Genomic DNA, 25,641 nt, shown 5'->3' with positions numbered 1-25,641 from the left:
TTTTTTCAATAACTGATAGAGGAGGGGTGGGATTTAATGAGTTTTTACTTCCTCCCACTCCTTTTCAGATATGTTTTTATGTTTTTGTATAACTATATTATATCCTTATTCTATTTCATTCTTTTTTTTAAATATACAAAATAAATAAAGTTCAAATTCAAATTAGCACTTTAATACTGATACTCATGTACCTTTACTTAAGTGTTAAATGTAGGATTTCCTACTTGTAGAACAGTTTTTGTCACAGTTGAATTACTACCTTTAATTAAAAAAAGATATGAATTATTTTTTCTTGATAAATTTACATTATTTCATAGTTGACATCCCTATATTCCCCACGTCAAATACGAACATTGCACAAAAGCAGGAAAAGTCATGGCAAGTAACTTTCATGCTGCACCACCATAAAGCATTTTTCCTATTTTAAATGACTCTGCTTTAGTACTTGCTGATGGATGACAGCCTTTAAATTGTGAGTTAAGCAGGTGCAATGACTGGAATCTGTGTAGGTGGGACTCAATGTCACTGTGACAGTTTGGACAGATGGTTGTTATGGAGGAGAAGACCAGAAACAAACATAGGCACGAAGAAATCAACCATAGTCACTTCACGTAAAGAAGAAAAGAGTACACCCCTGTCCAAGATCAAAGATTTTGTTTATTTTCAATCACATACATATACTATTTTTACATACACAGTTCCTTTAAAATGTTGTGTTTACAGTAACAGCTTTCAGTATTTTTTTTCTTTTTCTTTTGCATTTGTTTTGACTTTATTTGAAACGCTATAGCCTGAAGCTTTGAGATCAGCGTGAAACAGATACAATTTCTCTTTTTTTTTTCTTTTTTTTCAACCTGACAATGTCAAAAGAATGATTCAATAAAACAGCACGGAGTAAAAGAAACAAGAGAGAAGGAAATTGTAAAAAGAATTGAAGAACAACATCACCTGATTCAGATGAGCTATACAGGGTTTCATCATTGTAGAGTTCCACATTTCAGTCCAAATTTTTAAAGACTCTTTTTAAAGATTTTAGCATCACCTGGCCGTCGCAGTAGCTTGCCTCCCTGTCTGAGTGCAATAACGTGTTTATTGCATTATTGGATTGTTGTTATTTACAATATGCCATGAAAGAAAGAGGTTAAAAGCTGGGGGTCACAAGTACTGAGTCCAAAGATTTTATGTTGGCACAGCTGAGTACAAGATGTATCCTAACTTGTGATTGGCAAAAATATTATGGCTGAATGAAATCAGCCACCTTTAAGTTACAATTAAATGGCTAACAAACATGAATTTGGCTAAATCCTGAATCCACAAGATTATAAATCCCTTGTGACAAAAAATTAGGAGCATGGACACATTTCTAATCCTAAAGTTTATGTGACTGAATGTGAAAACTCACATGGACCACCTCCAAACACATGACCATACCCACTCTCCATCTACATTCTTAAAAGCGATCCTACAAAACCAAGAAACAAAAATGTGAAAAAACTCTTTAAGAATGTGTTCAGATTGCCAGATCACATCTTCCAATTCAATTTACAGACAGTTTGTGTTGAATGCTGGTCAATTTGAGATCACACACACACACACACACACACACACTGATGACAAAGCTGAGCAGCAATGACGTGAGTGAAACAATTCATTTCTACATTCAGTGCTGACAACCCAGCGGTTAGAATCATCTTTCAGGTGCATTAAATGGGACTAAAAGCACCGTTTTGTTTTTTTTTTTATTATTATTACAACAGAATTGTCTGGAGGGATGTTTTTATAAAAAGATCACATTCAGAGAAAGAAAGAAAAAGACTCGAAAAGAAGAATGTAGTTCAGATGGTTAAAAATGCCCTGTAGTTATAACTGCAACAGTATTGTGAGTATTTGTGGTTGTAGGAGTCGTCCTGAAACACTTAGACCCCTTTTCACGAGAGATTCATCAGAACATTTTTCAAAACACAAAAAAAAGTTCAAAGTTGCACCCTGTTTTTGAAAGATTGCCCTGGCCAGACCCTGAACAGAAAGCCAAGCTAGCCGTAGCTTATTCTGGAGACGCCTCCCTCAGTTACCCTCTTAGCTCTGTGAAGGTACTGCAAGTCTGTGTGTGCTTCACTGTACACAAGACACAGGCAGATAGAGTGTTAACAAAGTAGCTATTAGAAGTTATGTATATAGTTTTGTGTAGGATGTTTTATGTACAGTGACGGGTGCTTTAGGTAGACTCCATGCAGAATGTAAACCACTGTGCAGCTGAACCGGAGAGTGAAGAGACACAGTTAGACTGTCAAATGACATGTTAAGAAACAAAATATGGTAAAATGTCCACCTAAGTGGTGCCATCTCGAGGATGTCTCGACAATGTCACGACTGGCGTCGGACCTTTGTTCTAAACTTGAAGAGATATGAGTCATGCAAGTTCCATTAGTAGTGTTGTTAACAGTGTTTTGACATGCTAGAGACAAACACAGATGTCCCTGTTTGTTTCATTAAAGGGGACATATAATGCTCATTTTCAGGTTCAAAAATATATTTTGGGTTTCTACTAGAACATGTTTACATTCTTTCATGGTGAAAAAAAAACAACTTGATTTTCCTGGAACACCTGTATTCATCCTCAGTCTGAAACTCCCTTTTAGTGCCTGTCTTTTTAGTTTAGTTAGTTGTCTTTTTAAGATCCCCTCCCAAGAAAATCAAGTCTACTCTGATTGGTCAGGGTCTCTGGGTCCTCCACATCTTGGTGTCTCTGCACTGTGTCATCCAAAATCCGCAAGAAATTAACATTGGCAACAAAGATTACTGGTTTCCCTGATGTTGGCATGTAGCTACATGTAGCCAAGAACTTTCAGACTAGGAATGACTGTAATCGAGTATAGCTGCACTTTCTACTGTGAAAAATCACCATTAAAATCTTCTAAACACCACCAGACATGTTCTAGCAGGAATGTAATCTGAAATCGGGTAGAAATGAACATCTTCAACAAAGACTACTGGTTTCCCTGATGTTAGCATGTAGCTACATGTAGCAGTGTACCTGCAGACGGGGAATTACTGTAACGAAGTGTAGCTGCACTTTTTACCATGAAAAATCAATGATAAAACCTTCTAAACCAAAGTCTTCACAGCCTGACATGTTCTAGCAGGAACAGGAGTGATGGAAAAATTGACAACATCAGCAACCAAGATCAAACGTTTCCCTGACGTTAGCGTATAGCTATATGTAGCAGTGTAGCAGTAGCATGCCTGGAGCAGATAACCATAAAATGAAATCCTTCACGAGCTGACATCAGCTTGCTCGACAGTAGAAAACACTTACATACAGACATTTGTCTATTTGTCTGATAATTATGAACATCCGACACTGTTACATTATATATATGACAGAAAATCAGGAAAAGCATAATAGGTCCCCTTTAAGAGACAACGTAAGCATTCTGTGTCTGAAAGTGTTATCGTTGTACCTGATTGTCAAGTAATGACAGGTAATGCAATTTATTATGCAAACTCTGCATAAAGTAGGAAATGATCCGTTTGTTTTGTTCACGCAAACACAGCTTTCTTTTTTTTTTTTGCACATCTTTCTCTCAGAATTATTTGAACAGAAATTATTCTTTGCTTGTAAAATGTGATTACTGAACCCAGCATCTGTTAATGGTTCGTTGCCCATAAACCCACACAGCCTGCATGAGAACATGGAATATGTCAGTGGAAACCAAGATAACGAGAATTACTTAACTACGGATAAATAACACACACACAGATAAAACAATGTATACTGTAGATCAACTGCTTCTAGTTGGAGTGTATTTTACTGTAAAGCATGAAAGACAGTGGTAGTAACACCTTATTGCAACTGTCAATGCATATTTACAACTGTAGCTAAAAACGTTGTTGTGAGCAGTGATAATTGACCATGTTTTGGACAGGATGGACATCAAATGGCCTCGACTCTGTGTGAAATATCAAAGGTTAGATATGGCCGACAGTGGCAGGTTGTAACTGGACGGCGGAGTGAGAGACAGAGTGCACTACAGCTGCCAAGCCTTTGCAAAGTTCAGTTTGAACAATGCATGCAAGTGTTAGTGCCCCAGTTTGAGAAAATCTGGTCACACTGTGGAGATTCAGTTTGAAGGAGAAATCAATATGAAAAATGGCAGAAATGTGTAAAAACTAGTATGTCTTAAGCCATAAATCTGAACAAAGCATTTTGACTTTACACCACAAAATGTCTCTGTCACTGGCTAAAACCTAAAGTTAAAATGCCAATACCTGGCCAATCTTTGTTTTTTTATTTCCCGTAAATGTTTCCACCAGCGTTGGTGTTTTGGGGATTTGTTTTAAGGCAGAAAAAGAAGAAGCAGAGGAAAAAATACCAAAAATAATCTAATTTCTGCACTTGCAATGCTTCATTCCAAAAGGCACTTGCCATATTCAGGTTCCATCTATCAAAATAAATAAATCAGTAGATAATATTTCAGCTAAGAAATAACGTCGTCAGTGTATCTGTTGGGTAGCCTCTATCCAGTTCCGTTTCTCATTGACAAAAACATGGCGTTTTTGTCTGGTGTGTCGTGAAATGATTTCCATGAGTTAACAATAAAACGATACATTGCTACGAGGTTAACACTCATCGCCCGCCTTTACACTACCTACTGCATCATTTGTATCCCTTTCCGTGCACCCTCTATGTTTCAGACAGTCAAATAAATAAGAAATAGTCTCCTTGTGGCAACACCACAGTGAAACAGACCAACCTCCTGTGCCTATGAGGGGTTAATGGTACACAATGACATGCAGGGCTGTCGGCCAGCCCGTGGGGTGGTGGAGGGACCGATCATACACTGCCAAGAGAAATAAAAGGGACATTACACACAAATCAGACTTTTTAAAAACCCCTTAAAGGTAATCTTATGAAGTCTGAGCACAATCAAAATAATTTATCTCAGAGTGTACTGACCCTTTAAGTCCCGAACTCAGCCCTGACATTTACTAATGTCTTAATGGCTTGCCTGTGGTTAACACACACGCACACATGCACGCACGCACGCACACACACACACAAACACACACACACACACACAGTCATCCTATCCTGTGCCCAGACCCCCCATGTCTGGAGTTAGTTTACATCGTATATAAACAAAAGTCTCTATACAGACTCATTTTAGCATACAGTGAGATTAGCATTGTTTTAAATCTAATCATGCAGGACTACAGCAATAGGCAGGGGGCAACTGAGGTGGAAAGCGGTGATGTGGCAAGGTGCGCTAGTCAGAAAAAAAAACTCCCAGTGTACTGGCCATCAGTCCCACTCTGTGTGCCCTTCAGCTGTACAGAATTACAGTATTTACAGGTAGTGCAGGGAGCGGCCCTCTGCGTGAGAGCGACTACGTATCCCTGCAGAATAACCACATAAAAACACACAAATCAGGCAACCTTACATTGGGGATTGTGTCGGGTGGGGATGAGGGCGTCGAAGGGAGAGCCTAGAGGTCAAAATACAGCAGTGTCGTTACATAAGGGTTGGATGGGGAAAGGGAGGGAAGGAGAATGTATTGTACAGTAGTGATGAGCAAAATGGCAGCCCACCTTGCCACAATGATTGGAGCATAAATGCTTTTGTAAGGAATTGGGAGACCAGCAGCCAGCCAGTATGCACTTTTACAGGAGATGCAAGTCGAAGCATTTGGTCATTTTGTTTGGATGCCATATACAAGATATGTGGGGTAATATAAGCAAAGCAACTAGAGGATCATTAACATATATCTCATTTACTTCAGTTTAAATACCACTGCTGTTTTTGAATGACAATGCACAGGCTTTAGATTTCATCATTTCAGATTCTGTGTTTCCACAACTCATCTTTTTGTTCTTAATATATTAATTTTGATCTTTACTCTTTTTTTTATTTATCTATATATATATTTTTTTTTTTGCATTTTCAGTCGGTCATTTCGGTTCTTCACCTTCGGAAGAACATGGGGTTGCGCAGGCAGGCGGCTAGTCACCTGCAACACCCCAGGGGTCCTGCAGAGGTCTCCAGGCTGCTGTCAGTGTCTGAGGCCAGGGTCTGGTCGGTGGACATGGAGGAGATGTCGTTTATGGAGGAGGAGGGAGGGAGGCTCTCGCTGCTGTTCACGGCTGCACCTGTGCTAAGGGAATCAACAGCAGCAGGGGGTTACAACGTAAAAGAGTCCTGGCTAAGATGGTAGCAGAAAATAAAACCGCAGGAGAGACTTGTTCAGTGCACACAGAGGAATGCTGTAGCTGAAATTTGTTCAGTGAGATCAAGACGTCAACAACAACAACAACAACAACAACAACAACAACAACACCTATGGGGCACCACAATCACAGTGTGTCTATATGATACACGAGTAAGGAAGGTTTTGGGTCCAATGGATTTCACAGGAAAGATCGTCAGAGGCTGCAGTGTTTCAGCAAACCAGCGGGCTTGTAATTCATGTCAGCAAGCGGCTAATTGATAGTTATTCATTTTAGTATACAATACCCAGACATGGCTAGGATTTTATTTTGCTCTGATGCCATAAACATCTGATGGTGTGACAGTTTATATGATTTATGGGCAGCCCGGTCGCAGGAAGAAAATGTTCACATTGAACATTTCTGCAAACCACAAATACATAACACTTGCACATTTAATATCGTAAGTGTAGTATATGAGCTGACTTCAGGAGGTGTAGGGAGATGGTTTGTCACCTAGGTGTGACGCCCCCTTAGCTGCAGACCACTGTTTGAGACCAACAACAAAACTGGTTGTGATTTATGGAGTCTTTGCTGTGTTCCCAGCAGCTTGTCAGGCTTGAAAAGTGGCTGCTTTGTAACAAAATATTTGCTGCTTTTCCTCCCAGGAAAGTTGCCTGAAAAAGGGTTGGTTGTTTCCCAAAACATTGCTGTTTTTCATGCCTGGATTGTGCCCCTCAAACAGGGTATTTTAAGCCAAAACATGATCTTTTGACAATAACCAAGTGGTTAAGCATTGCTTAAACCTAAAATTTGAATGTTTGTGCTATGTAATAATGTATAAATGTGACTTTGGTTTGCATAAACGTTCAATGCCAACATTTTTTCTGGGGAATGCGTTGAGCTGGGCCTCATGGTAAGCAATCTTTAATGGTGCTTTTTTAAAACTTTTTTTTAAAAACTTTTTTTTGGCTCCAGCATTCACCCATTTTTAAATTACAATCCATTTTCTCTTATCGATCTTGTTAAGAAGTCAAAGGTGGAAGCAGCCTGCGGTAAACGTTTTTGAGATTTCATTAAAGAACTCTTAATTCAGTCTACTTAGCTGCTTATTTAGTCATTAGTAATGAGATTAACACTTCATTAAAGAGCTTGGATATCCCTGTTTGATTATTCTCTTGCATAAACAGACTCTCTCTGGACCTGATGGTCTATTTGATGTCCAGAATTAAAAAGATACATTTAAATATTTGAATATTATTGAAGGATTGTAGGTCAAAACCACAAACTGTACATAAAGATGGACATCATGTCTGCACTCTCTCTTACTGCACAAAAAGTATCAAGTTATCCCGGATACGGCAGCTGCCATCTTTCGCTAGAGACGCCATTTGGAGTCAGAGTCTGCTCAGTAGCGATCTGTGTCTTATTTAATTTCTGTCCATACACCTGTACAACAATTCATAAACAGCGCCATTGATTATTATTATTGAGTATTCAATAATTATTTCTAACCAAATTATCAGAAAAATAAACAATTAAACAAACACCAGCATGATAAGAACTACCTACAATCTTTAGGAAAAATGCATTTGATTCGTTGTTTTTGTCTCATCTGCTGACATGAAGGGGGTGGCCAGCCACCAGGGGGCGATCCAGATGTTTTGGCTTCACTCCGTCTTTATATACAGTCTATGGTTAAAACATTTTTTCAATGTTGCATGGATTCAAAGAAAACCTTGGAATAGCAGATAACACCTAAGTTAATCACCTCTTTCAAAAAGAAGTCGAGCAGTTTGTACAGCACTTTCATTAAATCCTCAGTGAGTGGATTCTGCTGCCTTTGATAAGTTTATGGACAAATCGATATAAAAATGGGCAGCCTGCTTTTACCGTGTGAGTCAAAAGCCTGATTAAAAAGCACGAGAATATATGAGTATTGCCAATATTAAGAAATTGCTCAAACAACAGCTTTTACTTTCAAGCATACAGGTCCCCTAACCTCCACAGAAGACACGTACAGAGCCGGCAAACTGTAAATCTGCTGTTTGTGTCTGTTCCCTGTGGGAGGTAATTGCTTAATGGAGACTGGTGGGCACTTCAGCTGACCCAAAATAAAACCGAGAACAAAGCAGGATTAATGACTGGCATTAATTCCAGCAGTCACTTCACTTGCAAATTTACTTACAGTAAATACATCAGAAATATCTGTTAAAAGTCACCGTGCGGCCGCAGCATAAGTTGAAATCTTGAAAGATGACTTGAACATAAACCAAACTCATAGTAGTGAGACAGATTATGAAAATGAACCATTAATTATCTTTTAAATCATAAATTAATGGAGACTAATCTTGGGAGAAATGCTGGCCGAAGTTGTGATGTGAGATTATAACTCTTGTGTGCCGTCTTGGCACTGTTAATACAGTCTAAATCATTTCTTAATCTTGTAGCGTACAGCCAGCCTCTGCACTCAGTGACCTCCTCTTTCAGTTTGCACTTTTTGAAGTGATACTTAATGTGTTAATGATATTGTTAATATAGAATTTGGTACAGAAAACAGAAACTGTGGTACGGTGCCATCTCCACAAATCATAATACAGCATTAAAGAAATCTCTTAAAATCTCCATCTCGCACACATAGTGACACAAAAAGATGGACTGAGGCAATATATGTTTGCTAAGCTCTTCTCTTTTACTGCTGCAGTAAAACACAGCCGTCTGCAGTTCCTGCACTGCACTGTGCTTGGCATCAGACACGAGGGCAGCCCCTCTGCTTAAAGGAACAGTTTGCCCCAAAAATCCGGATTGTTTTGGTGTGAATAGCCAAGTGAGATATCAGCCATAGATAGTCTGCCTACTCTCCAGTATAATGTATCAAGATGTCTCTCAGCTTGTGTTGCTCAAAGCACCAAAAAATAAAAAAAACATTTGAAAAACTCAACAGCAACGTCTCTTCAGAGAAATCATGACCTGGTTACTCAAGATAATCAACAGACCTATTTTCTTTAAACTGTGTCACCGAATCACCACTTCCTTCTGCGCAGTGATACGGTCAGTGGGTGGAGGTAGGTAGAAAGAAAATAGTCCCTACATGAAACTGCTCACAAAAGGTCTGTGGATTATCTTGAGTAACCAGGTTATGACATTGCTGTTAAATTTAAATATTAATATATTTTTGGTGTTCTGAGCACCACTAGCAGAGTTTCATCTAGTTCCGTTATATTGGAGAGAAGGGAGACATCTCTAAGAGCACCAAAGGTAGGAGAAAAATATGTGTTTTTGATTTGGGGTGATTTGTTCCTTTATTTACAAAAACCAAAACAAATTGGCAAATTGCATCAAGAATAAGAAACATGTAAGTCAGTCTGCTGTGTCGTGATGCTTCAGACTTTTGGGAGGACTGGACTGCATGTCTGTATAAGACTCATTTAGGTTGTTGTCTGTATTTACTTGTTGGGTTTATTATTAAGATGACTGTGTTCTCTCCCTCCTGTGTGTCTGTGCTGCTTTCCCTCATAAGCCCATCTACACACCTGTCCTGCATCAGCCTCCTTTGTCCCTCTCAGCCAATCAGCTCCCTGCCGTTATTCTGCCTTATTCCCCTCACCTGAGCTTCGCCACACTTTTTCCTCACCTGCTCTCTGTCCCTTCGTCAGACTAGTTTGAATTTATGTCCTGGTTGGAGTATTAATTTAGTTTAGTCATGTTTAATTGCTGTTTTCCTGAAATTAAGGGTCAGCTTTTTGAATTCCTGTTACCTACATTCTCTTGCATTTTGGACCACCTGCTCCTTACCCCCTTGACTACTACAATGTTTAAAGTGTCATCTTTCATTTGTCATATTTCAGCCTAAAGACATGCAAGCAGACACACTGCTTATGCACAGTTTAAACTAAAAGTTGTCTCAAATACTCAAGGCAGAAGGCTTACAGTGTAAACTTTCTATACGAAAAGGGTTTCTATTCATGGGTTTCCCTATAATGAGGGTATATGAGAGACGGTTTCCCTTTTCAATCACATGTGGCAGTTAGTGCTCCTAGTCAGCAGATGCTAGCTTTAGTTTGTATTTTTTTATCTTCAAAATAGATCTCTTTGTTTTGTTTTTCATTTGTTTTTTAATGGCTGCATTTATGCTATTTTCATAGTGAAGCGTGGGTGGCCTGGTCTATGTGCTAACATGACTCCATACTGCCTCTCTGTGGCAAACTATGAGAGCAGCACTCGCTCTGCTTGGATGTCCTTTACAGACAATGGAAGTGTTTAAAATGTCAGCTGCGGCTGAGGACAGAAATGTCCTGTGATGGACCTCAAAAGGACCCAAACCTCAAGTCATGACATGTTATACATATACACATACACACCTCTTTAAGTGCACACAACATCTGCTGTTAAATACATAGAAAGGCAATCTTAGCAATTACTGATTAAGTGTCCATCAATTTCTATACACCAGGCACAAACACTAAACAACATTTAAGTTTAAAAACGGGAGATGCAAAAGACAGGGACACATGGTCAACAACACGATGGGTTTCTCTAGTTACAAGTAAACTCCAGTAAGGTTATAGTAAATTCACTTACAGAGCGATTAGGGTTATGCACTGAGAGTACCTGAAGGTGAAGGCTGTCCCTTCACAACGCCATTCTTCGTTCTCTCCTCAAAGTTCATCACCTCTTTGTAAATTAGTTCTGCCAAGGAGCAAAGTTGGGAGAGAAAGTCATTAAAACATTAAAAGTGGTAAAAAATACATCCATATACTGTATACAGGCCCTTTTGTTACAATAACATTTGGTGATTTCCTGTCAACACTCATTATTTGTTTTTGGTTTGAATCAATAATTCTCACCTTTCCATTCATCAATGGAGTGTTCTCTTTCGTCCAGCTGCTTGTCGTAGATCTGAGGTGGAGGCTAAATGGGAGAGAGTACAAAATTTTAGTGATAGTTTAGTTATCAAACCAGCCAACAAGATTCATTAACATTATATTAATATGGCTAATATCACTGGATAGTCCAAACGAAATTATATCGATACAAGTCATACAAAAGTCTTAGGGACTGTTCTGTATTTGTCAGAGCAGGAGGGTGGCAAGGGTGTGACATCGTTTTCTTGTTGTTGTTGTTTTTTTTTTTTAAATATTATGACCCTCCTCAAAGCTACAAATATTCTTCTTTGAGCCTTCCTGAGTGACTCCTTCCACCATAAATAACCATATTTCACAGTTTCTGGCTATGATAAATGCTGTGATTTTGGAAATTTTTGAAGCAAAAAATGTCTACTTGCTGATTTTGGAGTTCTAACAGTATTTAAAATAAATACAAAGTACAACAATTTCAAGCTGAATCTCCCTCCCCTAAGCAAATTAAAAAAAAAAAAAAACAGCGCTTAAAAAGATATTTGAAGTGCCTCCCCTGTTTTGCACCACCCCCTCCCCTCTCATAAACAAGAAACAGTCCCTTTGGTAAGTTTACAAAATGATGCATCAAATACAGCAACATGAAATAGTTGACAAATAAATACAAATATGGGGATGAAAAAATATCTGAATATGAGAAATGCATCTGACTATTGATTAATTTGACACTTTAACTTGCACTGTATGAACACAAAGACATGATGGGGCACATAGTAGGCATATGTGAATTATGAGAAAAACAATGAAGAAAAATAAACAGTCCGTGCTTACTTTAGCCTTAACTACATAAAATGGTGACTTATTTACATAATTTGGATGTCAATACATTGTCCTCACACACATATATCAAAATATTACAAAAACAACTGACAGACAGTGAGATAAGAACAAATCTGGTGGGTTGGTTGTCCAGCCGTGATGTCCTTCTGCCATAGGACTGTCATTTTATCTAACAGGACACAAATATGCTGTCTGGCACCCAGTCAACCCTTCTGATCCTGCCCCAGACTCTGACACCATAATCTCACTGTAGGTGACAGGACCACTCATAAACCTCTCTGATGTGACCTTGGAGGGACAGTTACATGTCTGCATTCAGCAGCTACAGCAAGTCAGAGAGGAGAGGTTTTTCCTCATACAGGGATTTATCAAAATATGCTGAAAGTATTCTATTCTACACGTATATTATGATTGTTTTTATTATTATTAAAGATGCTGTTGGTAACTTGTAAAAAAGATAACTTTTTTCATATTTTTCTGATACTGTCATTATATTCACACAGCACTAATGAGACAGATAATCTTTGAAGATAAAGAATCATACTTCCCTGCCTACTCTGTTGCCTTGTAGCATTTCTAATGGCCTTACTGCATATAGACAAAATCAACCAATCAGAGTAGAGGAGTCTCTAACGCACCTGTCAATCATGCCAATAATTGCATGAACTGCAGTCAAACTTTCAAACTTTGCAGCACTGATCAAATATGAATCGAGGTTCTGTTACTGCATTGTCTATTTCTCACTTTAAAAGTTTTGAGGAACATATTTTAGTGCACTGTTTAGATGTAAAATTAGAAAATACTTAGGTCAGGCCAGCTGCTTGGTACTTCAGTGGACTGTAGCTACTGAAATATGTCTCTGAAAAGGCATGAAATAGGCAATGCAGTAACATAACTGACATGATTGACAGCTGCTCCTCGACTCTGATTGGACGTTTTTTAGCGAATGCTATTATCAGCAACTAAGAAGAGGAGGAGGGCCGCAGTATTTTCAAGGACTATCTATCTCATGTTCTACTTTCAAAATATAGTGACAGTTTCAGCAAATATGGCACTAAGTTATTTTTATAAAGGTTACCAACTGCTTGACAATGCTGAACCAAATATGTCTACTTTAAAGCTTCAGTTGGTCACTTTTATGAAAATAAATTTATGTCATATATGCTAAAGCTGTCACTATATTCTGAAAGAAGTAACTGTCAAACTAGGCAGCACTGATCAAATATTAATCAAGATTCTGTTACTGCGTTGCCTCTTTCTTCACGTAAATGTTTTTAGAACCATATTTTAGTGCACTGTTTAGCTGTAAGATGAGAAAATTAGTCCAGTTGATGGGCGATGCTTTGTACTTTTGGGCACACACTTTTTCATTTTACAGCTAAACAGTACACTAAAATATGTTTCTGAAAGCACAAGGTAAGAAATAGGATGTAGTGTCTGATCAGTTCTACCTAGTCAGACAGTTTGATCCGAATTTTTGAGCAGTGATTGGCTCAGCCCTGATTGGTTGTTTTCTTGGCACATGGTAGATTCTAGCAAATGTCATTAGGAGCAGTAGAAAAAAGAGGACATGATTATTTCAGTCTTTGTCTCACGTACTTCTTTCAGAATATAGTGACAGTTTTAGCAAATATGGCACAGTTATTTTCTTAAAAGTTACCAACTCTCGCTATCAAGATTGACAGGTCTGAACCAAATATGTCTCTTATAATCTTCACTCTTTGTAAACAAAAGACCCATTGAATCATTTTTTCTTTGATGCAGGGCGGGCGTTATTTACCATGGATATTTGGATGAGATCTCTGGCCTTCATCAGCATGAGATGACATTAGAGAAAGGGAAAACAGCAGAAAACGTGTTGAAATGCCATTCACAGCCATATCATACATACCACATCAGCTCTAACAACAAAATCATCATCAAAAACCATCAACAGCTAGACACCGTAGACAAGTCATGAAACCCTCTAAAAATGAACTACAATGGAGGTGTGTTGTGTGGCGTCATTACAACCAGCGGGATATTCATTAAACACTAAAAATTCATCACCTGGTCATGCACTCATTAGTGTATTGCTGCAAGTAGAAGTGGTATCTGTGTGAGCTTTATTGAGCTGCAGATGGCTTTTTCCCAATCTCACTGTCACCTCATACTAATGAGGCACTGATGAAGAAATTAGACTTCACCGAATAAACCAGCAACACCACCACTCTTAGGCTACAAAACAGAACAATGCACTAAGTCGCTTTATTTTTTTTTAAAGCAGCACTAAAATGAACAGCCGTGGAGTAAAAATTGGGGGTTATTTTTACTGAACTTAAAAACTATCAAAGTTCGGATAAAGAATAAAACCATAAGTGAGAGAAAATGAAAAATGAGGTGTGAACCAAAAAATCAAAAATGCACTGATGCAGCAATTATCACTGATACAGATGTCGTATAAAATGTACCATTAGCGTTGTAAATCATAATAAAATGAGGGGAGTCATCATTGTTTTTTGTATGGCAAATATAAAGTTAACAGTGCTGACCAATCAAAGGAGAGAGGATTGAGTTTTGGATGGTAATCAATATACAGCTTTGCCAAAGGCCTACTCACCGCCTCCACCTCAGCTGGATCATACCACACGTTGATGTAGGGGTGCTGTAAGGCTTCGTCCACCGATATCCGTTTAGCGGGGTCGATGATCAGCATCTTAGACAGCAGGTCTCTGGCCTGGCTAGCTGTGGTTTGGAGAGGAAGACAAAAACATTTGTTTGGCATCATGAGGCAAGAAGATTTTCCTCTGCGCTTACTAATGTGCCAAAAGGAAACTGGAACACAACAAAGCAGAAAGGGAGGAAGAGAGAGAAGAGAGACAGAAATGTCAGGGATTAAAGGGAATAATAAACAACAGCAGCTTTTCAAAGGAAACCAGAATCTCACAAAGCCTCAATCACATGTGGATTAGTAAATATGTGCACCATTTTTACAGAGTGAGAGCCTTGGAAAAGAGTATTTGGACTACTTATTATGAATTATGTGGGCAAAAGTGATAATATGTATGTAGGACAGATAACACTTTATCAACCATTGAGATATCTCTGCCTCTTTTATGTAATTCAAGATTCTGGCTTGTCCCATATACAGCATGTATCCAGGGCCACATCTAGCATACTTGGCGTCCCAAGGAAGCTGCCCTGGCCCCCAGCCCACACCTCCAAAAAATATTATCCTTAATATTTTTCTGCAGTTATTACAAACTAGAACAAAAGCTAATGAAAAATCAAGACAAATAAACAACAGCTATAAAACACAATTAATAAATAAAAGATTAAAAAGAATACAATATGTGCAAATTTACAACTTTATTTTTTGATACAGCATACTGACTGGCTTTTGTATTTTCTTACTCCAATGTCCTCCACATAAACTCCACTCCACTATACACATCATCATTTTTTAATTTGAATTATTTTTTTATAAAAATAAAAAAAAGAGGTGGCTGGCTGTCTGTCCCCTATAGGAAAATCTGCTGCTGTATAGAGTCCTGCTGCTACTATTTATTTCAATTTTATTTTGAATTAATGCTAATTTATTTTGAATTAATGGAAATGCTCAAGCCCCTAGAAACAGTGCTGGGCTTGGATGCCAATTTTAAAAAGTGGCCAAACATGCTATTACAACATCTGGGTCTGTCGTGTGATACCATGGGTCTCAAAAAGACTTATTACCATAGACTTACTTTGCAAAAAAGACATCTGCAGTTCAGTAAATACATTTTTTTGAGCATCACAACACCTGCGAAATGACTTGTTTCACCACCAGGATTTGCTCATTCAGTCCAATAACATTTTTTAAAAACCTAGAAGAGCCAAATTTTTCATCCCCATTAAAGTTAGCAGAGGGCTAAACCAGAAGTTAGCTGTTCGGCCACCACGATGGCCCCACCATGCAGAAGATCTGGGTATTTTTATAACACGAAAATAGAGATTTTTGGCTTCATGCACCACTGAGCAACTTTTAAAAGAAATGTACAGTCCCGCCTCCAGTGCTGTATCCACTTCTCTTTATCTTTATACATCCATGGTCTTAATCATTTTTGTTACAGGCTGACACAATGCATGAAATCTAAGATATTACCTGCTCCCACTGGTGTCTTATGTAGTATTATAAGGGCATCAGTATGTAGGAGGCACTATATCTTTAAAAATGTCTTCCTACTCCACATACAAAAATGCCATCAGCATCAGCAGTCGCTTAGTTGCTCAGTCTCTCTACCTGCAGGCTTTCTTGGACTGATCTGAAATCGAGAACCCTTAAACTACACACTTTCCCTCTCCTACACATGCTGACCCCATTATAAATAGCTCTACAGGGGCAAATGACTGAAGACACCGAACCGGGGAAGACAGATGAGCCGGGCGCACCCGCTGCATTTTGCCACAGCATCACCACATCAATAACAAACGGATGGTAAATCTGTAAAAAGACTCCTGTGTCGCTCTCCTTCCACCTTTCCTTATCTGTCTTTCTTCTCTCAAACCCACAGTACTGTCTGTCTGTCTGTCTCTTCCTCCCATAGTTCAACATCACCAAAGCCCAAAGGATGTCTGCGTCAGTTCCTACCTGTGACAGTACAAAACATACAAAACAGCCGCACTTCAACCCGGTCTAACACCCTCCCACACCTTCTCTCTAGGTGCATCTCCTTTAACACTGTCACTCCAGCAGAGAGCAGCCAGCATACAGAAGTGATTCATGAGAATTTTTACCAGACAGGAGCTCTGATGTTGGAGCGAGGAAACAGAAAAAGCATATTTCGCTATATCTCAATGGAAGGAGTACCCAGTTTTTAAAATGCACGGGGGAGAGTTTGCACGTCTCAGCTGAAGAAAGATATGATGTCTTGGTTAACCCTCTGCATAATAATAGATTGAATTCACAGAGGCAAACAGAATGCCGTTAAAAATATGTTTAATGTTGAGTCTTGAACTAAAAAAGCATACGAATCTATAGCCACACTAGCTGCTCTGTGAGGCTGTATAAGCAGGGTGTTGCTTAGAGCTAAATGTTAACACTATAAACTTACATGCACATAATGAAAATTGCTAACATTATATTTAGCAGGTATTATGTTTACCATTATAACTATCTTAGTGTTGGCATGCTAACATTTGCTAATTAGGAACAAACAGCTGATGCCGATGGGATGTTATTAGTTTTGCAGGTATTTGGTTATTAAACCAAAGTGTTTGACCTTATGACCTAATGTACTAAGTCAAATATGAAGGGATAACCATAGTTACTGTGATTTATCCTGAGGGATGTCTGTTATAGATTCCATGCCAATCCATCTAATAGTTGAAATGTGAATCTGGTCACAGTGGATTTCTCACCTTTGAGTTTGTTGTGCTCAGAGTCAGCAGGGAAAAGGCAGTCGGGGAAGAGCTTGGGAAAGGTCAGCCCTGCGTACTTTGGCCGGTTCTCAACGTAGTTCCTCACCGTGGGCTGAAGCTTCTTCATGAACTCTGGTGAGGGCGTGCCCAGCTGCTCGATCACTTTGTTCCACTGGTCGATGTCTGGCGTGGTCAGGATTAAGGGAAACACACGTGGAGTATGCAGCAGTATGCAGGGCAAGTAAAATATGTTCATCGTTATTTACTAGTAAAAGGTTGGACACATCGTTATGATAATCAAGGTTGTTAAACGAAATAAAATAGAGTATCATCAGCAAAGAAACAAACAAAAAAGTATTTCTTAACTCATAACAGATCATCCAACTCTGAAAGAAACATCAGTGATGACAAAAGGTAAAGATGTGTCTCATAAAGTGAAAACACCATTCTGAAATTTATGGGCCTCAATATGCAGCCAATATCAATCGATATCAATCACTAATCAGTATTTATATTACATTCCAATTCCTTCCCTTGTACTGCTTTCACTGCCATTGGCTTCCCTGAACTCAAATACATCTCTAGTGATTCACTGAGATTACACTTACGCCTTGATATATATATACACATATATATGTAATATATGAATATATATGAAATACTCACTATATTTCCTTTACAGTGTTGAGCTTGTACTGTGTGGTTTTCTTTAAATGTGCAAATGTGGTTGTGGGGTGTGTCTACTTGTGTTTTCTCTCCTTGCTGGCAACAAGTACTTCCTCTGTTACTCCCCCCACACACACCCACACACACTCTGACTGCCCCCCTCCCCGTGTTCTCACAGAGGATGCCAGTTGAGGCAGTTAGCTGCCAGGGCCACCAGAGATCCCCATTACTTCATCTTACTGGAACGCCACACTCTTCCACCTCCCTTTTGTCTCCATTGCACATTGGCCATGATCCACCCAGTGCTCAGAGAGGCAATTTTTTTTTCACCCTCTAAGGTTCTTATCCATGGCTCTTTAGCAAGATGTTGGATCCACTCAGACAGCTGGAGGTGTTTCTTTTTCCACAGTGAGTCAGTGCCAGAAAAGCATGATGCTCCATTGTTTGGAGCTGATTCAAGGCATCATCACCTGAATGCAACTTCCCTCAAGAAAATACTGAAGGTTTCTTTGATTTTCAGGTTCACATGTGAAGCTGGGAGTCAGAAGGATACGGTCAGTCCCAGGGAACAGCACCGTCCCTCTTATCACCTCTCCAAAGATGCAGCCGATTGACCACATGTCCACTGTTGTCACACACGCAGGTACATGCACAAGCACACACATACACACGTGCATTACCATCATCTATCAATAATCACTTAACAAAGTTCTCAGCCTGTATTCCTCTATTACTTGCTGCATGTGTATTTTCCTTTCCTGTATAACATAAAAATATTTTCAATGACTCATCTTGAACTTATGGGACATCACGAAAACGTATTTAAATAGTTTTTCATTTAATTATTTTTTTTAAATTCATCAACCAGGTGTCAGGAGGTCAGTTAGCCAATGGGAAGAGGTCAGGTTTCCAATACATAAAATGCTCTGCTTCCTCTATGGTCTCTATACATGATGTTAGGCTTCTTTAATATTACTATTAATCTTTAATGCAGGGTAGCAGGGTAAGCTAACTAGCATGTTGGAAAGATGAGCAATATCTTGATAGGAGGTGTTGTGTTTTGACTTTAGCTGACCAACACTCAAAATTTTTGTTTACATTAGGGGTCTAATTCATTAATCTCAACCTTGACTTCCACTTAACACTGTGGATGAGGGAAGTTAGTGTGGGGGGCAACAGTGCACAGCTTCCACATCATGCTGCATTCACTGGGCCACACCTACTTTTAAGTGATCCAATCAAATGTGTAGGATTTGATTTAAATTCCTCTCATAACTAAACCAATATTCTATTGCACACGTTCCATTTCACTTTGAAATAAACCACATTACTGGAATTAAAGATGCTCCAACTTCCATTTCAATGTGATTTGGCACTTTATAAATTGATAACAAATGACAAGATGCTACTAAAATTAAGCAAAACTGCACTACTTCTGTAACAGGACAACATGCATTACATTTCATTTCACAGCAGCACTAGTAATTACCTGTCTATATTTATAGCACACGTAAGCAACAAACAAAGAACTACTCAAGCTCCTTTGCTTTTACTCCATAGCCACTTGTTAAACACATTGTTGTGCTAAACGGCCATCGAACGCCCAGTCACCCTGAGGCTCACTGCGCTGTGACCCATGTACGCACATTGCTCTTCTATATCATCATTTGACAGACACTCAGGAAGGTGCAGATAACTTTAGCCAGGTCAATACTGCAGGTCGAAAAGCCCATGAAGTAAATTAAGATTAGACAGGGTACCAGTCCAGAACTGATCTATAAGCAGAAGATTAACAAAAGTGTGCATGACTACAGTCCATTGATCTACAGTAAGAAAGGATGGAGTGTTAAAGTGGTAAGAATTTCCGGTCGTTGTGAGAGCAGAGACAGAAGGAGAAAGAATATGCAGAGCTCATTGCAGGGGTTTTCTGGTTCTCCAGAGCATTAATCTTTCAGGGACTGCATGTTCAGGGCTGTAGAGACCACAGCCTTGGACAGAAGCACCTGCAGACACACTGCTTATCTGCCTTTAAAAAACTTAAAATACCATCATACTTTTTAAGGATGATGCTGGTAATATTTTATTTATGTTATTGTCAACATATGGCATAGCAATACCAAAGTCCCTCAAAGGAATACTCCACTCCACCAATGATCATTTTTATGTCAGTTGCTCATCCCATGTTACATTGAATTTGTGAAGAAAATTGCGTATTAATTCAAAAATTCAAACATGGAGTAAGTTGTTAATGAAATGAAGTCACATTGGTCAGCATTTAACAACAGCAAAACTATATCAAAACACCCATTTACAAACTCGCACATGATTTGTGCAGTATAATCCAAAACTCATGTTGTCATTGTCCAGTCGTATGCTCAAAACTTCCCAAACAAACAGCACATAATGACAGGGAACTGAACAGAAAGTGAAATAGATATCAAGGCTAAAAAAGTAATTTTACCTCACTGAACACAAGATCTGCTGCTCTCCTGCTGTCTCCAGCAGTTAATTAGTTTGTGTTGCTGTGTGACTTTGGTGTCAAACTAACTGATCGAGGCGGCAGTACAACAGCAATTACCATCTTCAGCGAGGTAAAATTTCTGTTTTCGTTTTTGGACGCTTTAAAGTGATAGCACAGATAACTTTCACTTTTGTTCATTATCCTGTCATAAAGGGCTGTCTGTTTGAGAAGTACTGATCATAGGACTGGATAAATGAGACTTATAAAAGTGCAGGAGTTGTGTGAAAGTTTGTAAGATGTTTTGATATAATTTTGCTATTGTTAAACATGGACCCCTATGTTTTCAATTCATCGAGAATTTTCTCCATTTTGGATTCCTTATTTACAATTATGGCATGCAAGACAAACCAAGTTTTCTCCATAAAATCAACATAACACCAGGTAAGAAACCAATATGAAAATGATCATGGGGGGGGGGGGGGGGGTATTCCTTTAACATAAATACATTATTTCTGTCTTATCATCTTAGTTTTGATGCCTCCCCATAATGGAAATTGTCTCTTTTTTTAGCTAACATGCCAACAGTCTACACCTTCAACACCAAGTGGGTTCAACTAAGCTACTTTTAACAGAAGCTCAAAATAAATACATAAATCCCTAATTATTAATTCACTGAATGCTTAATAGCTGTCTGACTCACACATGTGAGTAACCTCAGATTGCATTATACACCTCACATGTGCACACATGTGCACAAACCCAGCATGGGGACTGTTTATCCAAATCCATCCCACTGAAAGAAGTCATCTTGGGGGTGCAATTACAGCCCCCTCACTGCAGGAGAACACACCAGGTAGCACTCAAAGAAACCCTCTAAATAGCACACGCTTAAATATTCAGAGTCAAAGAGGGAGAACTTCCTCTTGGCAAAATATGAAACTAAAGAAATCTTAACCCTTTGAAATCTGGATAGACTTCAGTGTCTTGTGCTGCATTGAGACACGTTTCACAAGTGTTTAAACCTTGGAAACCTGAGCAAATTGGTTTGATTTCTTTGAAAAACGTGGCTAAAAAGGAAATGAGCAACTTGGAAAGAGATCTCCTGATAACTACAAAAAAATAAGAAACACTGACAAGAAAATGAACTAAAAATTTGCATTAAAAAAAATTAAAATGTTAGAAAATAATTATTTAATTATAATTATATATTCAAAGTTAATTACATTTTTATTTTTAGCACTTATTTCAATTTCAATTTCCTTGTTTTGTTTTATGTTTTTTTTTTCTATTTTTCTTTTTTGTGTGCTAATTTTCAGGTTATTTTCTTGTCATTTGTAATAATTCCTTGCTAATTTTCTGTAATTTCTTGTGAGCTCATTGCCTTCCTCGTATGTTTTTTTTTAAAAACAGATTAAGCCAATTTGCTCAGGTTTCAAGGGGTTATCATTAAACATACTGACTTAAAGACAATAATTTATGATGCATATTTTAGGATATTACTGCAGGGTAAAAGCGTTAAAAGAGGATCAGCTGGAATTTCACATGTGTTATAAAGACAGCCAGGTGTGAGTGTAGTTTAGTTCACCTCGGTAACATACAGAGAACATCAGGCCAGAATAATCTTCAGAATAAACTGAGAAATATAAATGTCGGAGCGAAAGCAAAAAAAAACTGACTAAATTACCATGTGAGAAGTATGTTGTGGTTATTACCATATGAATAAAACATTTACATTTTTAAATGGACAGCATGCCTGCAGCTCCGACGTCATTACTCTCCAAGCACTAGACTGAGAGTGTTTTAAAAGCAGCTGAATCCATCTTGAGTCAGACACTTGAAACCCAACATGGATGGTCGTATTTAGAGCAAAGAATGATTGATTTTTTAATCCATTCGTCATTATATACAGCAGACATAAACCCATGAATAAAAATAGCATTACCATCAGATAACAAGGATACAGTCCCGCCCAGGGAAGAGGATTTTGTGGCGCACCATTTCTCCCATAATGCACCCCACCGACCATATATCCACTGCACGCACAGAGGTGACAGAAAGACGATGAGGGAGCAAAAGAAAAGAGAGGAAGGTTAGTGTTAGACACATCGAGCTCTTTGGGAGAAGCAAAAGTGATTAGCTGTCATTCAGAGAGGGAGAAATAATTAGTGAGGAGCATGTTACATGGAGATAAACTTGAATGAAAAAGATATAGACAGAGAGCAGAGGAAGAGCCTAACCAGCGGCATGAAATTCAAAGCCTGCAGGCTTCTATCCATGGAAGGAATATAGCTAATGAATCATGGCTCAGGCTGGCAGCCAATCACATGTCTGATGTCTGGGGGCTTTTAATTAATGACTCATACCACCAACACTGTAATTCACTTGAGCTTGCAAAGTGCGACTCCCCCAGATTTGTTTGTAAGGTTTCACAGATAACTGGGATCACTGATGGATAACACCTGTGTAATTTTATCTTTTTTTTTTTTTTTACTGATCATTAATGCCTATTAAAAGATAAGCAATTATATTTTCTGCTACAGTCAGAAGCTCATTCTGTCTGCTCCACTGCAGATTATACTGCAGGCAAATCACTGGGTGCCACAAATACACTGCATTCAGCTAACAGACACACTGCTGCTGTATGCAATCCAACCCAATCGCCAGAAACAAAAAATGTTGGCAATGAACATTTATGAAAACTACTGATCACTGACCACTGTGGTGGATACGTTGGAACTTTAGGTGTAACTAGCACTGTGATTAACGTGCAGCTAAATTAAGGCACAAAAAACCCACTTAAAAAAAATTATGTTTTTGGAACAAAAGTGTCTCGTTAAAAAAAAGAGTTGTTTTTCAGGTCACCACCACGGGAGGAAAAGCAGCAGTATCTTGATTGTGACACTAGCACTAACTAACTAACTAACACAACTGCATTTCAGGCAAAAATCAGCAATGTCTCAATAAAAAACAAGCAATTTTCAGGCCACTATCCTGGAAAGAAAGGCAATGGTTCTCTGTTAAAAAAAAAAAAAAAAAAGAAAAGAAAAAAAAGTCGGCTGCTTTACGTGGCACTATTGCAGAGGCAAGGGAGCTTTTTGGGCCACGATCACAGGACGAAAAGCAGCGATGTTTCACAAAAAAAACAAAAAAAAGCAGTGATCTCTTGGTAAAAAAAACAAAAAAACAATGGCTTTTATGGTTATGATCACAGAAAGAGAAGCAGCGATGTCTTAGTTAAAAAACAAAACAAAACAGCCTTTCAGGCCACAATCAGAGGTGAAACTATCCCTGCTGGAAACACAGTGACGGGTCGCTACAGAACACCCATGTTCAGTACCTAAAAAGCAGCCTTAAAAACATCAGTGAGTCACTAAAACAACCGTTTTTGTTGGCCTTGAACTATATTCTACAGCTTGGCAGGCATTTTGCCTTGGTGCCATCCACCATCCCCTCAACCCCCGAAGACAAGGTCACCTCATATATTACATCACTTTACACACAGTGATATAATACGTGTGAAACGTACAAAAGTAACGTAGTCATGGTGTGCAGAAATGTGCAATGCCGGCATTTTCTTCTGGCGACCGGGCTGGTTCTTCACCTCTTTAAATGACTTTGTCACACATTTGCCTCAAAAGATGCATTACTTGACTAAAGGTGGACGTTGGCTTGCAGTCGGTATTAACTTTAGTTTCCCCTCTTTACTGCCACAGCAAGAAAGTAAAGGCTCAGCCAACAGCTCCAATAAACTCATTTAGTGATGCACGATGTATGCAAATACTGCTAAACATGCACTAGTTGATCTCTGTGAACTGTTTTCATTCACTGTGGAAAAGTGGGGGCCGGACATTTTGTGTGCATTCATAAGTAGAGCAAAAAAATAGAATGACTCTAGTGTTATCCTTAAAACGTGTCTAAATTTATACCACTCAGTCATGATGACTTCTCACCGTTTTCTTTGTATCCCATGCCGAGGATAACCTCAGGGGCTCTGTAGTATCTGGTCACCACATACGGGGTCATCATGAAACTGGTGCCTGCGGTTCTGGCCAGACCAAAGTCCAGGATCTTCAGGGTGCAGTCTGACTTCACCACTATATTGCTTGGTTTGAGGTCCTGGAGGTTGGAAGAGACTGGCGTGAGAAACTGTGTATATTTCAGAAATGTACAAATCAAGGTAATTAAAATGATAAAACTCATAAAAACACACAACCAAAACCACCTTTGGTAGTTAAACAAGAACATTGAGATGCCTTGCTTTCCTACCCTGTGAATAATGCCGGCTGAGTGCAGATGTTTGATACCACACAACATCTGGTAGAGCAGGTAGGACATTCTCTCGTGGTCAAGCTCCATCTGAATCACCTGGCACAAGTTGGCATCCATCAGCTCCATCACTAGGTACCTGAGAAAAGGTTTTAGGGACATATATGTGCCTCGCATGACTTATCGGTTGATTGACTGTGGTTATTTGATGAGTTAGCTGTTTGCACAAACACAATTTAAAATAATCGCTCTCAGTGAAAGTCAAATTGAATGTTCCTCCGCCATTTCAGTGGCGCCCGCAAAGGAGGCTGGGAAAATACCTTGAGGCTGATATTGTCGTTAAGAGGCTCTGGTGGACACATTTTTTAAGCTAGTGTGAAAGCAGTGGTATTTTGGGAAACTAGACAACCAAAATCTTCAGTTGCTGGCAACTTTGTCAGCGGAAAGAAGTTACATAATGCTCCGAAGTTCGGCTAAATTTGGGTAACACTGGCACGGTCATTCTCAAACGGGTCCCTTGAACACTCATCTCAAGATGTCTGACTGAGCTAGCAATTTTTGGTTCTCAAAAAAAACGTTACTAAACCAATGCAATGTTTTAGTAACGTTTTGAGCAGCAAGTTTTCTTTTAGTTTCCAGAACGTTCTTTTAAACTTAGGGTAACATTTTCCATAAACATCATCTAAATAATTTTTTTAAAAAAGTACAATTAACATGTCACTTTACATTTTTATATAAAAATGTTGTGTAATCTGAGGCCTCAATAACATCCTAAATTTCTGAATGTAGCTTTGAAAATGTTTTTCCTTTGTTCACTTGTAACATTGTGGGAACGTTTTATAAAAAGAACATTCTACAATCTGTCACCTCTCAGCATCACCAAAACTTCCTCAGAATGTTGTTAGATCAGTTACAATGTTACGTCTCAGTCAGCATTCAACCTTACAGGAACATTATTTGAAATGATAA

The 25,641-nt window shown here is 38.7% G+C and overlaps 1 protein-coding gene across 6 annotated transcripts in view; it reads right to left on the bottom strand.

Annotated features, from left to right (window-relative positions):
- Positions 1–5,947: 5,947 nt before the first annotated feature.
- The window catches only part of mapk10 (mitogen-activated protein kinase 10), a 45,012-nt gene continuing 25,318 nt past the window's right edge, over positions 5,948–25,641 (bottom strand). For 2 of the 6 annotated variants that reach the window (XM_042509123.1, XM_042509125.1), the window contains 9 exons: positions 24,673–24,811; positions 24,357–24,522; positions 22,368–22,439; positions 17,280–17,462; positions 14,500–14,624; positions 13,681–13,707; positions 11,052–11,115; positions 10,816–10,893; positions 5,948–6,147 (listed from right to left, as the gene is read on the bottom strand). In XM_042509123.1, coding sequence (XP_042365057.1) covers positions 6,005–6,147; positions 10,816–10,893; positions 11,052–11,115; positions 13,681–13,707; positions 14,500–14,624; positions 17,280–17,462; positions 22,368–22,439; positions 24,357–24,522; positions 24,673–24,811 — 997 coding nt within the window. In that variant the 3' untranslated portion in view covers positions 5,948–6,004. Of the gene's footprint in view, positions 6,153–10,785; positions 10,894–11,051; positions 11,116–13,680; positions 13,708–14,499; positions 14,625–17,279; positions 17,463–22,367; positions 22,440–24,356; positions 24,523–24,672; positions 24,812–25,641 lie in introns of all 6 variants that reach the window. The other 4 variants (XM_042509126.1, XM_042509128.1, XM_042509127.1 and 1 more) reach the window with 4 other exon arrangements.

Source organism: Plectropomus leopardus, chromosome 20, assembly GCF_008729295.1.
Source record: "Plectropomus leopardus isolate mb chromosome 20, YSFRI_Pleo_2.0, whole genome shotgun sequence".
Lineage (NCBI taxonomy): Eukaryota > Metazoa > Chordata > Actinopteri > Perciformes > Serranidae > Plectropomus > Plectropomus leopardus.
This window is presented reverse-complemented; position numbering and strand designations above follow the sequence as displayed.